This window comes from Mizuhopecten yessoensis, unplaced genomic scaffold (genome assembly GCF_002113885.1).
Source record: "Mizuhopecten yessoensis strain PY_sf001 unplaced genomic scaffold, ASM211388v2 scaffold2781, whole genome shotgun sequence".
Taxonomy (NCBI): Eukaryota; Metazoa; Mollusca; class Bivalvia; order Pectinida; family Pectinidae; genus Mizuhopecten; species Mizuhopecten yessoensis.
In genome coordinates, this window is record NW_018404716.1 from 58,232 (window position 1) to 75,045 (window position 16,814).

A 16,814-nucleotide genomic window follows, 5' to 3' on the forward strand; every position below is an offset into this window, starting at 1 on the left:
TAAGCAGAATAAAGTTTCGCCAAACTTATCTGACTGTAACGAATTTTGGAAAATAATTTTCGTGAAGGCCTGTATGATAAGATTCCAGCTATTCGTGCAGCCATTCAACAGCCATTCCTAACCAACTTCGTTATGTGTAATGTTCACCTAGTCTATACCAGCAGCAGACTGGCATGTACTCACTGAATTGAGACCTCTGTAAACTGAACGATGGGCAACGTCAGTGAACAACGGGCACGCACGACGGCTAGTGAACAAACAGATTAAATTGTATGTACTTCACAATTTAATATCATAAAGCCTAAAGCATATCTTGTTTTCGAGCGTATCAATGATTATATACATAAAATTGAAGAGTTATTTGCTGTTGTTCGAATGTAAGCGCATCCCACGGTCATGAATCAACAATGGAAGCCACGAGTCGACCAGCATGAGACGATGACATAACAGATGGTTGGTTATAATAGCGCTGACTAAGGTGCTCGACTTTAGTTTTCATTCCATTCAAGTGATATAATCACTATACTATATTGACGATATCACCAATTTAATGCTTGCTAATCTCTTAAAAAGTAATATCACCAAATCATTATAGACATTTAAAATTAAACATTTATAAAAAGCGATATGCAAAAATGGTAACGGTAGAAATGCCACTAAACTGTTAGCTATATTGTAATTGGGCAAAATTTCCAACTAGTAGCTGGTATCCGTACGTAAACAGATAGAGCCTTCAAAGTCTTTCCCTGTACATCTATTGTTAAATTGTGATTACTATAGAAAATTATTTGTCAGTCTAATTTATAAATCGAAAGTATAAGAGAGAGAGAGAGAGAGAGAGAGAGAGAGAGAGAGAGAGAGAGAGAGAGGGGAGGGGGGGGGGGGGGGGGGGGGGGAGGAGAGGGGGACCTAAGAGGCCGGAATTATAGTACAAACATCATCATCATTATTAATGTATGACAGATGATATCTGCCTTTAAAAATGCATATCGGACCATGTGGTTGTTCTTTCTCCATGAAAACGGAACTAGTGCTATTTAAGTGCTGTTCACAACTTTCTGCTGTTCAAATGTTCATCCCATCCCTCAAATGTTCATCACATCCCACATCCCTCAAATGTTTATCACATCCCACATCCCTCAAATGTTCATCACATCCCTATAAAACCGTCCTCCTGTTCGTCATGTCCTTTGTGGTATTTCCGTTTCCACTAGTCCGTCTGCACAGAGAAAGACCAAGCACGTGGTACGTGGTTCATACAATTGTTTGTTACTATCAATCATTTTCATCATTTCCGATACAATTATACATAGAGAGTGGATATTATGGTTCAATTGATAGCGAGGGAGAGAGAGGACATGGGTCGGGGGTCAGGGGTGTTACTAGAATCTGTTAGAGTCACGAATGTACTGTTGAGTATGTATGGATATCGCTATGTATTCCTGTTCCGAAAGAGATGTATCAGAGGCATGTATTCATTCAGATCACGATGAAGGTTGAGTTCTTTGTTCGATATATTTATCACAGGTAAAAAGGAAATGGTGTGTGTCATCAATAGGGAAGCCACATATACAACGTTGGTAATCGATAAAGTTAACACGAAACAGATCACTTTTCAAAGTACTAGAACGGTTTCCTAATTTTGTATGTAAAATGTTGTTTTTTCTATCACCATAGAAAAAGCAATTTGGTACAAGAGGCAAATTTACGTCTCGAATGGCGTTTCTGAATAATGAGAACGTGACGCTACATTATATACTAGTAGGTAACTGGATCCACAGTCTAACAGTAGAAGGAAAGAAGGATACGTTAGATTAAATTAAGTCTGTTGTTAGGTAGGTTGTAGTTTTCAGCGCTTCGAAGATTATAGTGAGAGTTATCGACAAGGGATGGGGTAGAGTGTTGAGATAGTTAGGAGCTATATTATTGTGGATTTTATAAAATAATTGAAGTTTTCAACGGGATCTCAGATGGGCTAGAGAATCCCATCCAGTTTCATTATATATAGATTTTCTACTAGTAAAAGAGGGTAAACCAGTGACAATACGTCCAGCTTCAAGTTGTAGCTTTTCTAATTTGTCTGTATCAGTAATAGAACAACCATCCCACAGTTCACAACAATATTCTAGAATAGGGAGTATAAATGATCTATATATCGTATTTAGTGTACGTTGATTCAGAATATATTTCAATTTACGGAGGACACTTAATTGTTTAACTACTTTTTTACATATATTATCAATGTGATAGGTCCACTTACAGTTAGCATTGATGCTAATATATACAGTATGCCAAAGAAGATCAGCACTGCACCATACAGCCAGGACTCGTCGGTATACCAAACATTGGACTTCAAAGTGAGATCCGGGTAGTGACAACGAAACAAAAAAGCAAACCAATACGCATTATTAAAAATTTTGACCAATATATCACACAAGGAAATAGCATTCTTTTCCCAGCGTGATCTGATTTTTCATTTCAACAAATTTTATTGCAAAAAATATGCAAAGGAGTAGGGCATCAGGTAAAGCCTATATAAACCTTCTCCTTACAACTTCGGTATGGTATATGTACAGTCATTGAAATCATCAAACAAACATATAAATAATTCATATAGTGTGTCTCCATGTCCCCACCTTACAAGGTATAGTTATGATTAAACAAATCTTTTAGTATTGATAATGTACTCTGATATACATTGTAGTACAAATGCATTGGTTTCTTCATCACATTCATGACATCCATGAAGTAATGTGCTTATATTAAAATGGTCATGGGTTATATTTTGGTTAATCAGCCGATTTCTAAGTGTCGATCGAGAATGGTTGAATAGAGGACAGATAAAAAAATAATGTTCCGCAGGTTGCATGTGCATATTGGAGAATCTTTTAAATGGTCAAGAAAAAGGTCAGAGTTCAAATTGCTGGCTTCATTTCTAAGTTGACACATAATTATATTTATATTTCGACTGCCTTCATTTGTAAACGTTTATGTTGTAGCCGAGACAGTTTCATTATTTTTGAAGAGTAGAGCTTTAAATTGTGATAGAGAGTTTACATTGGATGAATCAAAATTATGAGCGAATGAGTTGAATTCCCTAAATGTACTTGGAAAATAGCTACTATAATAGCTTACTGTTCTACATATTGGAGTGTTGAAATATCTAGTGGTCCTTAATGGATATCTTTCATTTTCATTGTGATATATAAATGGTTGCACTATATCTTTCAGATGTTGCGGGGGCATGCCATGAAGTATCTTAAACATTAATATTAATTTATGTTTGTGTCGTCTATCTGAGAGAGATTCCCAGACAAGTTCTTTATATAATTTATGATGGGAGGTACCTCTGCGCAATCCTGTTATGACTCTAGCAGCTTCTAAATGAACAGACTCAAGCAGTGGTTTAGATTGTTCCGTGCAATTGTCCCACAAGACGTCTGCATAATCCAATAAAGGCAAAACATATGTTTTATATATCTTTAAAAGAGTTTTCATTGAGACTCGTTTTTTAAGTGATTTTAATATATTTACCCTTTTAAACGCTTTTTCACATATATAATTTACATGGTGAATCCATTTACCATCTTCAGATAAAATAACACCTAGATGTTTGTGAGTAGCAAGGGATTGAACTGGGCTATTGTTAAAAAATATATCTGGATGTAGCGTGTCTCTTTTCCTAGTAAATATCATTGATACAGTTTTTGAAGGGTTGAAATTAATATCCCACTTATCCCACGCATTATTAAAATTTTTGACCAATATATCACACAAGGAAATAGCATTCTTTTCCCAGCGTGATCTGATGGCGACCACCACTCTTTTTCCTAAGTTTCATTGACCTACAACTCTCGAGACATTGTGTCCCTCAGCATTGGACATTCGTCAAAGAAAACCATGATATTCGGAGCAAAATCTTGAAACCCGAATCATTTGCGACGTGGAAATACCGTAGGTCTGGGGAGATGTTACTATCAATAATAAGTTCATGATCAAAAAGTCGAAATCGTCACATGATATTAATTATTTCGAACTAAAAATATGTTTATTTCTCTAAACTTTTATGTACATTCTCTAGTAAACTAAAAAGTGTAAAATGAAAGATGTAGTTTTTAAGAGAACTCTCAACCGCATTTTACTACTAGCTCATCCAGGCGATCAAAATTATCAGAGTTATTTTTTTTCTAAAGAATTCAATATTCTAGAGTCTAGGGGCTAGGATGAAAGATGATACGTGCTAATAAAATTTTAATAAAGCGCCCAGAGATCATTTCCTCGACGAAGAGTAATTCATTCTAGGATGTCTTGGTATGAAGAAGATTATTGAAACTTGAGTGATTTACCCTATAAAAAAACATCGTAAATTTACCCCCTTTCAAGGGGACAATGGATAACCAGGGAGTATTGGGAGTTCACATTGCTAAAGCACATCAAGTCCACCTCATCCATGGTGAGTATTTGAAGGGAAACATTTTTTGTTTTATTTCAGCCTATTTGAGCCCTTTGGCCCTACCCAAATGGCCCTAGGTCTGGGCCTGGGTCAGGGTCTTAATTTGCATGCCATAAATCTCATTAATTCACAACAAAATTAAACAAAGTATGCCAACAGCGTAATTCTCCTTAACTTTTCATGTTTAACCTATAGAAAACTTTACAGGATGAAGCGAGGATAATAAAATAAATATTTTTGATTAAGCACCTTAGAATCTTTCCATTAAGTAAGAGCACTTATTTATGCGATGTCTTAGGACAAAGACGATTGTTGAAACGAAGGCTTTATTTATCTCCTTTGTGATTCACCCTATCACCCTAGGGATAGGTCAGTGTTGTAATTTTCCTCGATATACCATCCCAAATAATAATTCAAACCAGGTTTGTCCTACGAAAATAAAGAAAATAAGTTTGTTTGTATCGTTATAAACATATATCACTTATTTATTAAAAGATTGAATTATTTATATACAAATGCATATCTCTGTTTTATTTAGATATATCTCTTTTGTAAAGTATTTCATCAATCTTGCAATCCAAAAGATTTAATGTAATAGAGATATCTTTAAATCAACAAACGATATATTTAAAGATGCCACGCCATTACTCAAAAGAGATATCTGTGGCCATCAAAGTTACAGCAAACCTCGGACAAAAAAGACAGCAGAGTCTATACTACTGCATCATACAGCTGTTTAATTCAAATTGTCAAAACTACTGTAGAGAGAGAACAGTTGCGTAAAACCCCTCAAATCAAATAATCTGCAAAGTGTTATATTGTGAATCATGTCACTACTCGAAAGAAATTACTTTGATCATCAAGGTTACAAAAAACCTCGGGGACTAAAAGGGCCACCAGTCGATCTAGAGACTACCATCTTGTATATTGAAAGATGAACAAACCAACACAGTTATTGCACCTTAAAATAAATACTTTTTAAATATCTCTTTTTCATTTGTTAAATTTCAAATATTACTGTTATCGAATTGTATGATATATACAGATGTAATTAATTCATTTAAAGAAATCTCTTTGTCATTTAAAGATTTTCATTTTTTATTTCACGCGAAACAACACTTTTTGCAGTCCAACTAAGAATATTGAAGTACATCATTTGAGGTTGGGGATCATTATTCATTGATATAGAAAAACCAAATCAAGCTTTTACACGCTGTTGTATTTTTATCAAAATTTCTAAAACACTGATGCATACAAAATAGAAAAGCTAGAATACCAATGATAGAACCTGAGGGTCCATATGATTTAGATATCCAAATTTTGAAAGCGTTATTATCTACTATTTACATATATAACGAGCTTCATATTATAGAAAATCAGCCATGTAGGAACTTCAAGTTGACAAGGGACTAGAAACGTGTACTTTGATAGTATAAAAGCGTTATGTGAGTACAACTGACCACTGTTGTCACGTCAGTACACTAAGATCTAAAGAGACTATACAAATCGCATTTAGTCTGACAACAGAATAATAAATAAGCTTAAACCTTTCTTATACTGATGGTAAAACAAATAGTTTGTTTTAAAAAGTCCGGCTTAGGTGACCTATTCGTCATTTACAATCATGTGCTTGTTTCCGGGTAAAGCGAAAGTAGTTTTCAGAGAAATAACACAAGATACAAGATACAAGATACAAGAATTTTTATTTAGAGTCCTATATGTTGTAAAGGAAACATTAGCTCTGTAGAGCTATTATTACGACAAACAAAGGTATATAAACAGGATATATAAGAAAACATGCAGAAAACAAACAGGCATATAGCAAGGTTTATACAATACACAGACAAGAAAAAATTATTAAATCACAGCATGCAGTAATTAAAAACAACTAGGCACGTACAGAACAAAGAATATATAAAAATCTATATTAAAATTAAAATTGATGCTGCACAAAAGATTCATGCCACATGCTCACAAACTAAGAAACCATGGTTCAGTATATACATAAATGCCAATACGGCATGAGTTAAAAATTGACCGAATATATGTTAATATGGCATAAATTAAAAGATTATTTGACAAGCATTGAGTAAGTCATACAATGCGTAAATAAGAGCACTAATAAAAAATTGAAAGGAAGTAAAAGCATAGAAGCATGGTATCACAAGACACTCGGATGATAAATTCTAATAAGGTTTACGTTGTTTTTATAACTTCAGAAACCAACACGTAGACTAAACACTGTCATTTTGTTACCTTTGAGTTACAGAACGAGACACGAGACGAGATGACATATGACCTGAAGAATTACGGCCGTGGTATGGCGTATATTTTTGTGAATGAAAGATATAAAGGAACAGATGACTTTTCGGATAGAAGTGGTGCACATGAAGAAAAAAAGAATCTCAAAAGATTGTTCCGAGATCTGACATTCAAGCCTCAATTGTTTAAGGATTTAAGCAATGAACAGATGAAAGAAAAACTGCGAAAAGGTAAATCTCATTACCTTTATCAGGTTGATGTTAAATATTAGTGTGTGATATAAAATATAAAGCGGAATTTTCAATTGAGAGTGATACCTCGGGGAAGTCGGCATCGTTTAAAAGAAATTGGAGCGTTTTAGACACTTCAAACTTTATTAACACTAGCTTCCCTTTTCATCACAATTTATACAATAAAAAAAAATCATTGCGCCCAAGTTGCGGAGACCGTTCTCATATCGCATTTTATGCACATAGAAGTATCAGTACTTCATTGGGAAAAAATGTACCCAAGGATATATCAATCTATATTTAAAGAGGCGATCAGAACAAGGGTTCTAAGTTTATTTATTTTGTTTCTTATTTATATTAATGATATGTCAGAATCAGTTGACTGTATAATGAAGCTATTTTCAAATGATACAAAAAATATACTCAAGTATATCTTCACCATAGGGTAGGTTAGAACTACAAATTAACATCAACAAAGTGTGTGAATGGACTGAGAGGTGGCTCATGAAATTAAATTTAGAGAAACTTTGGTAAAATTGGTATTACATCGATTAGCCATACAACTTCACAAACGAAGGAGTCACAACAATGATTGTAAAAACAGACAAGGACCTCGGAGTGACATTCGGCAAACAGCTAAAGTTCAGCAAATATGTGTCTGCAGACGTTTTCAAAGGAAACATGATGTTAGGAATTAAGTTAAGGACATTTACATTTCTAAATCAACCTACATTCCTATTATGATACAAATCACTTGTCAGACCTCATATTGAGTACTGCTCCACAATATGATCACCCCTCCTATAGAAAGACATACAATCACTGGAAAATATACAACGACTGGCAACTAAAAGGTTAATTACATTGCAAGACTTACCTTACCCAGATCGAATAAAACGACTAGGATTACCCACACTTGAATTTAGAGGGCTGATATGATTCAAGTGTACACAATTATGAATGGTGTGGACGATGCAGACAAGTCCAAAATATTTATTGAATCCACCTATCCGGCAACTAGATGTCACCAGAGAAAGCTCTTTAAGAAACAATGCTGCTTAAACACCACCAAGAACATTTTAAGCAATCGTGTAGTTACCAACTAGAACAATTTATCAGCTGAAGTGGTTAACGCCTAAAGTTTAAATAGTTTTAAAAATAGGCTAAACGTGGACACAAGTTTTATCCGTCCTTTTAATTTACTATGTGTATATACTAGTGTAGCTGTTAGACTTCACTAGTCGAGACATTTAATGTCATATGCCATTCTTTGCGCACTCCACCATCAATCAATTAACGAAATGCAGATAAATAACATCATTACAAGCCACATGTTTTCCATTGATATCTTACCTATGAGATGTCATGTGTTTCAGCCTGCAGTGAACCACAGTTAAAGGAAAGGTCGTGTTTTGTGTGTGTGATATGCTCACATGGAGCAGAGAAGACGTCTGAAGCAGTACATACAACTGATGGGATTGACAAAGTCACGCAGCATTACATCGTGGATGGCCAAGGAAATGAGATCAACACCAACGACATCATAGCAATACTCCGTGACACTATCGCCTTAAGGGGTAAACCAAAGCTCTTCTTTATACAGGTAATGCCATTAATACTTACAGCACCATGAGTTCAAAATATCAATAGATATCGTTATATACTATAAATATTTTGATATTTAAGAAATTGTTCGTGATTTTCAATCATAGTGTTATCTTTAAAAGGCATGCAGAGAGGATCGCCAAGTTGACCAGATGAAGAAGTTTGATTTCGGTGTTTCTGTAGAGTCGAACAAACATCAGCAGAGGACGACGGTGCACAGCGGTGTGACAACAGACGGTAGTAGTACTGATGAAAAGGATGTCGTTACCAAAGGACATGAAGTAGATTGTAAGGATGGTTCTGACGTCCCTGCTGACAAGAATAGCAATGCTACAGAACAGGAAGGTGAGTGTAAGATTGTTCTAGCTTAATCCATCTACTCTACAGACCAGAACCGCTGTGTTCATATCACTAATACTGATGCTTGACAGAGGTACTGCAGTACGGAAAGGGAAGTAGAAAACTGTTTACGGCATACTTATTTAGCAGAATGGCACTTCTAGAGCACCCAACATGGGTGTAAGGTTGTTATTTCAGATCTACAGTAAATAATAAGATGGTTTAAGATTATTCATTACACTCCTGCTGGACAGCACATCACTTCCAGAGTGAAGGACTTTTCATGACTTTGCTACTGGAGAGGATGTCGATGTACCGCTACAGTGAATTCAGTCTTGTAGTACACTTTCCTAAAAAAAAGTACTTTTTGATAAATGACACCATGATATATGGAATGATGATAACATGTGTTTTTGTAAAGGTGATACATATCTTGTTTACCTTTACACCTTGCTCATTTTAGATGCAAGTGTGACAGATAGTGACACGGACACAGATGACGGTCTGTCTGATAAGGATGAATTCGATACCACCGACTACGTCAATGCTCGACGACAGAAGATCAAAGAACGGCGTCAAAAGGAGGAGGCCAGGAAGTACAGATTGCAAGAAAACGACGAGATCGACGATGACATAGGCGATAAGACGGGTAGACATATTACAGAAACAGATTCAAAGTTCACACGTCCTAGTCGACATAGAATCGACACCACTGTTACGGAACCAGTTACTGTCGTGGCCATCCCCTGTTATGATGATATGCTGGTCATGTTTGCATCGAATCAAGGTAAGAACACGGAGTTCGAGGACGTTAACAGTAATTATAACTGGATTTTAATTTATGTTTGAATAAATTGAGTGAATCCAGCATAAAATACTGTAGTTCAAATTTTAATGCATTAACGCGAATAAGACCATGAATGGTAACAAATATATTCGCATCTGACTCGAACATAATAATGGAATACCTTCTTTCAAATGTATTTTTCGACACCTTTTGGAAATAAATAATAAATGTATACATGAATATAATTTATTAGAATACATATATAAATCTGTGACATTGGTGCATCAATAACATCTGAAAAGATGTATTGTTGTCCGTTCGTTTGAAACGTGGTAAAACAATCTTAGTTTGTTTTCAAGCTTATAATATCTATGAAGATATTTAATTGGTTTTTTTAAGGGAAATTTGCTTTCCGTGACTCGTCTACTGGTGGACATCTCGTCAGCAGCCTCTGTCATGTTGTCAATGGTTACTTAATAAAAACTGGCCGAGGATGTCTACAGAACACTGACTTCCTGTCAGTCCTGACTGAGGTGGTGGAACTGCAATCCAGAAACATTTCAACCATGGAAGTATCATATGATACCTTCAAGGACGTCACAACTGTACCGGTCATATATCACAAGCTCACCAAGGATTTGTACATCCCAATTATGAAACCAGTGACATGGTTTCATAAATTAAAGACAGCTATAAAGAATATGTAATGCAGGTATAATTCTAACCGAAGTACATGTATATATCGGTTATATATTATGTGCTAAAATCTTCACCTTAGTACATGATAAAAAATAAATGTTAACCATTCATTTAAATAGACTATTAACAATATGTAAATCAAGTTAAAGGTTTTACAATACGTATCGTCTGTCATAATGGTGTATTTGAATATATAATTTGAAGAATCAAGAGAGGCACTGAGATTTTGAGAACATGTACTACAATTATTACACATTAATTAAATGCATTTTGAAATTGTGGTGACTTTCGTAAAAAAAAAATGTATTAGGGGCAACACCTCTGAATTGTTAAGCAGAATAAATACATTCATAGATACAGAGTTGAGTAGACAGAATCTTTAGCAAAGAGTTGATGACCAGAATAGTTCCATTCGGATGCATTGCTTTAAGTTAACCTTTTCAATATGGACTTGGTTGTACAATTGAGGAAATAATATTCCTTATTTTCTAATACATGACACTAACGATAAGGCCTTTGGTCACGCGGATATTTTCTTTTGACCCGCGAATATTAATAGATAAATACAATAATATTCATACATAGTTCCGGTGTTATTTTTTCTATGTAAAGGAAACACTTATTTTTGTCATTTCCAGTCATTCTGGAAAAAAATAAAATAATTCTAATCATCCTATTGACGTTCGTTTCAATTATTTGCGATAATTGTTATATTTGACCACAATATCAATAAATGTATACCAGGTATATGTACTATTTTCGTGAAACCGGGTTTTGAATAAGACGGTTTAATGTACTGTTCGTACGGCATTAATCTGTGTCCCGTTGTGGTGGGAATGCAAAGACGTAAGGTCTAACTCCAGTGGATTCAATGACGCACTCCAAACGTGTTTCCAATGCAAAGATGGCGCATCTAACTCTTCTCTTGCGATACTTGTAAGGTTCTCGCTTTACTACTCGGATGAGTATCAAAGTAGTTATCGACGTCGTGGTGAACGCTATGCTGATAAATGCATTTGACAGCTTTGGTGGTGGTTTTGTTGTGTTGTGGGATGTTTTGGCCACACAACACGCTTGGTCGTCACCGAGGCAATTGTATCAGCTATATTGAAATGAACTGTTATGCAACCTGTTGCCGGGAAGTGTTTTTTTCCGCCAGTACAACATCATTTTTCAACAAGTCAATACTTGGTGTCAAATGGCGTGACGTACAATGGAATGTTTTGCCAAATCAATGTCGATACCATGTCTTCAATCTTGGATAACTTTCTAAGGTGATGATTGCAAGCGTTAAATTCATTGAGTTTTCCAATAGATTAGATATGTCTGGATTGCTGGACAATTTCAACGATACTTTTGAAAGAAGTAATATAAACGTTACCGCAAATATGAAATTGCTTTCCTTTGCCTTTAGGTATATTTCACTCTACTTGTTATCATGTTCCCACGCGCCTCACTTGGCAAGACCTCACTTTTGATCGTGGTGGTGAACGTTCTCCTAAGTGGGGAAGGCAATGGGTTATGTTCCCGGGCCGGGACATACCGAAGTCCTTAACATGGTAGTTGTCCCCTGCTGTTTCAGGTAATCGCAGCAACTGGTTAACCCGGTGACCGGGTGGAACACTGGATGCTTTCAGCATAGTATTTCAGTTAGGTAGCACGTGTACTCATAACATAGGCGGGAAATATTACACCCGTCCATACATTACACACATCCTTAGATGATCTTAGCTTTATAGTAGGATAAACCTCTTAAAACCAAACTGAATAAATTGTATTTTATGGTTACGGAACTTAAGACTCGGTCTACAGTTAGTCTGTTCCTTGGAAAATCACATCTTTATTTCTGATTATTGGCAATCTGTTAAAACAGAATGTGAAGACCTTGTTCAGTGCGTCCCCGATACTCCAGGGGTTACGTTCATGTTCGCTCTCTACACCCCTGAAATATGTCATAGCGAAATTGAAGGCATGCGGTTAGCTATCCGGGTGAAGAAACCTGACCAATCGCTAGGCCGATACGTGTCCTTTGAAGTTCACAGTTAGATAACACGTGTGCTCATCCCTAAATGATCTTAACTTTTTAAAGTATGATAAACTTCATAAAACCAAACTATAATTCAAATCGTACAAAAAATGATGTTTGTGAACACAAAGTTTTATGACAGTAGGTCAGTAACAGTGACCTTGTTTGGATCCTTGATTGAAAATTAAATCTTAAAATGATTAAGTTTTAAACACGTACAAAAAAAAAGAAAAATGAATAAGCATTTATCTCTGTGTGGCGATGATACCAAAAAACTAAAAGCATAGTGAAACAGTGAAAATGAAGTTTCATGACAGTCTGATAGTTAATAATTCTATAGAGAGAAGAAACTTAAAATTCTATCAATAATAAGTGACCTGGTTTCCGACACCAGAAGGTTGAAGCATAGAACCCATACAAGAGGTTATGTTTGTGAAAATGTATATGAAGTTCCACGACAATCGAATAAGAAAGTCTAGTGATGATACCTACAGTATAAGACATGTGGACAGACGGACACCACGTCACGGCATAGACTCCTGGACACCGAGTTTCGTCTGGCCCCGACACCAGACCAAACCAGAGATCTGGTGAAGACATCCATCTGTCCAAAAGTCTGGTGTCAGGGCCAGAGGAAACTCGGGCTACGGCTTGTTTGGACCAGGTGAGCTAAAAACGTTTATACATGGTTTCTTTGTGTAATTGAAGCACAAACAATTGTATGTCATGTTCCAACCTACTGTCTAATGCTGTCTCTAAGAAACTCTAAACATCATCTTATACTTCAACAAGATTCTTCAGTTTGGAAATATGTTATGTCAAAAATTGTCAACAGTCATCTATAGGAGAAACTGTAAGGAAATTTGGGACACGTCTTAAAGACCAACTTAACCAGAAACACACGCAGAACATCCGCCACCCAGAACAATAAATCGGCATGAACGGATCACGCTAACACCAAAAATAACATCGTCGATTAAGACAATGCAAAAATAATTGAAGGGAACAAGAGGCCCAGAGGGCTTGTATCGCTCACCTGTTACTTTTGTTTCATGAGACTGACATATAGGTAACTTCAGATCGAAGGAAGAGTGTCTACAAGGCCTTTTTTTGGGCCCCACTTTATTCGGATTTTCACCTCCTTATTTTGTTCAAAGATGTCCTATTGTATGACATGCAGAAAAACTAAGATAAAACTTTAACCTAAAGTGGGTTTCTGGTGGTACCAAAAGGGGTATGGTAAATCACAAATATAGTTTGCTGTTTTCAAAATAAGCCTAAAAACCAAAATAATACCATTTCTGTTTTTGAAAACATGTATAAATAAGACAAGCATATGTAACAGAATGAAAATGACAGAAATTAAATCGTCAATTAAAGATTGTTTATATAAAACGAAGGATGAAGTCAGGGGGGTCTTTTAGGTCATTTTCTCAATAATTTCCTTTCTAATTAAAATTTTGACTGGATATTTACAACTTCACTATTTAGGTAGACTTAACATAAATTGCATATTGATTTCCTTTTGTTTTATACTGAGTTATGGCATCTGTACACATCTCAAACTTGGCTTTGAAAGAGAGACTAAGTTGTTCGTTCAAGTTGATGCTTGCAATTAACAGTTAATCCTTTTGTTGATTTCATACGGTTTAGTTGTTGCATTCAATGCTAGCTGCTACTTATATTATTTCTTAATTACTTTTCTTCCCTTTTTGTAGAAAAGTAATTAAGAAATAATATGAGTAGCAGCTAGCATTGAATGTAACAAATGAACCGTATAAAATCAAAAGGATTAACTGTTAATTGCAAGCATTAACTTGAACGAACAACTTGGTCTCTTTGCTTTTTCAAAGCATAAACTATCTGCCTTTTGGTCAGTGTAGCATGTCAAACTATAAATAGTCTACTGAGCCTGTTTAATCTACATACATTCATATAGACTAGTATTGTCAGGAAATGTTTGGTGTAAGGAAAGGAGATGCACTTTGGTCATTGTACTCTAAATCACAGAAAAATGTATTTTTAAGTAAAAAGGCATTGTTTGAAGTTTTTAACATATTTAACCCCTTTGCCTTTGAAACTTGGTAAAGGTAATTTTAAATGAGGAACGTTATAGCACTCCATCCCAGGTACCTACTGGTCAAATATCATGACCCTGGGCCTTATGGAACTTGAGAAGAAGGTTGCCAAAACGTTTAACCTATGTTGACATTTGACCCTGACTAGCACTTAAAGTTGACCTTTGACCTCATTACTGTAATAAGAAAACAATTCGCACTGCTGGTCTACAAAACATACCTTAGTATCATGACTTTAGTCCAAATGGTTCTTAGGATATTGCTGTTTGAAGTTTTTACAATATTTGACCCCTGTGACCTTGAAAGTAGGTCAAGGTCATTTTAATGAGGAAACGTTATAGCAGTCCATCCCAGGTACCTACTGGCCAAATATCATGACCCCAAGTCATTCAGTTCTTCAGAAGAAGTCGATCAAAAGAAAATTTGATGCATGGACGACGGACGCCGCAGTAAGTCACGAGCTCACATGGCCCTTCAGGCCAGGTGAGCTAAAAACGAGACATACAAAAGAATTTATCATAATCAAGAAAACTCGGAACATGAACAGAGACGAGGCGGACACCAGCTGGGTCATCTGTATGACCTACAGGAGAGGGAGATAGATCTACACCCTACCAGTATTATATTCAATAATGTATACATTCTCCATTGATAGGCGAAATGTCTGGGGTCGAGCGAAATAAAATACACAATTTTGTAACATCGTTGTACAGGTAAACAAAACAAATCGTTACTCAGTTATAGCTTGACTAAGGGACCTGTTGTTCTTAAAACGTTTAATACGTACTGTACATTGTTAATGTGTAAAGACATTATGTCAACAGAATCAAGGGATATTTTTTAAACCAGTAATAAATAGCATACCTTGAATATTATTTTCATGTCATTCATTAATCTATTTTCTCCAATACAGCATCCACATAGAAACCCTGTTTAACCTGTATTAGTTTACCTAATGTTTATACATCATAAAGGTATCGATCCTCATATGTGGTTTGGACATAAACAAGAGGCCGACAGTATTTATTTTTGTTGTTGAAATATGAACCAATTTGAGTAAAAAATAGTTAAGTATAACGTTAACTTAAGTTTGTCAGTACCATAAGCTGATCATTCCCGGGCAGAATTTCAGTTAAATCGGCCTATTTTTAGGTTTAAAATTGTTTTTCAAAATGGCGGCCATATTGGATTTCCGAATGACCCAAAAAAGAACAACATTTTGTCAGGACCATAGTCATTCGGCCCGGTAGGACTTGACTTTTAGTTTGACATAGTTTTTCAAAATGGCGGCCGTGTCGGCCATATTGGATTTCTGATCGACCCGAAAAATAACAAAACTTTGTCAGGACCACAAGTCGATCATTCCTACCAAGTTTCAGTTCAATCGTGCCAGCAGAACTTGACTTTAATTTTAGTTTTTTTTCTTCAAAATGGCGGCCATATTGGATTTCTGATCGACCCGAAAAATAACAACATTTAAACACTTGGTCAGGAAGATGTCAGTAACCTTCCCATGAAATATTAATGAAACCCCTTTGCCAGTATTTCAGCTTAAGTTGAAAATGTAAAATGTTGAGGGACGACGGACAGCAATAGGGTCAATTGAGCTAAAGCTCTGGTGACCTAAAGATAAAGGGGAAAACAAACAGAGAGTAACAGTGTTTATAGGACATGTCAAGTCAGCTTGGCTAGCTACCTGTCCTGCATTAAGGGAAACTTATATGAACAAGTGTTCGCACAACTTTGTGATAAATTGCACCTCTTTAATCTCGCATGAAAGTCAGTATTTCTATACATATGTATTACCGAGAAGGTGAACTCTCGAGGGAAAACAATATTGCTGCTGGCAATTAAACCCCTTTACACATCTACTATTTGAACACAATATGACCACTTCAATGGTGTTTTCTGTTGGATCTATCCCAACTTGCAGCCCACATCCAGAAATGACAAAATCCATAAAAGTTACATCAGAATTATATAGGATTTTTAAAATGTCATAAAATGTACTGTTCACCTTGATATTTAAGCCATCATAGAAAACTATATTTCCAAATTGTGTCGATCTCTCAGCATCCAGATGGTGACAATCATCCTAAAGGCTGCCTTTTTGTAATTTTGGTTGACAAAGGGATGAAGGTTTTTGGGATTGGAATGGTTAAACAGGACAACCAGACCTGTTAGCAAGGATGAACAAGTTTCACAGAATCCAAATGTCACATAATATATAGTGTTAAGGATCGGGATCTTTAGTGTTATTACTTTGGGTCAGGCAAGCTAAATACATCACTTTTTTTCTGTTTGTTTAATTTGATAGTATGAATCCAACACAAAG

General features: G+C 35.7%; 1 protein-coding gene across 1 annotated transcript; it reads left to right on the forward strand.

The window, feature by feature from the left end:
- Window positions 1-6,086: 6,086 nt before the first annotated feature.
- LOC110446541 lies at window positions 6,087-10,955 on the forward strand. The gene is made up of 7 exons (XM_021491737.1): window positions 6,087-6,223; window positions 6,723-6,945; window positions 8,322-8,548; window positions 8,673-8,895; window positions 9,353-9,676; window positions 10,076-10,230; window positions 10,261-10,955. The coding sequence occupies exons 2-7, from the start codon at window positions 6,741-6,743 to the stop codon at window positions 10,381-10,383; spliced, it is 1,257 nt and encodes a 418-aa protein (XP_021347412.1). The 5' UTR covers window positions 6,087-6,223; window positions 6,723-6,740; the 3' UTR covers window positions 10,384-10,955.
- Window positions 10,956-16,814: the final 5,859 nt, after the last annotated feature.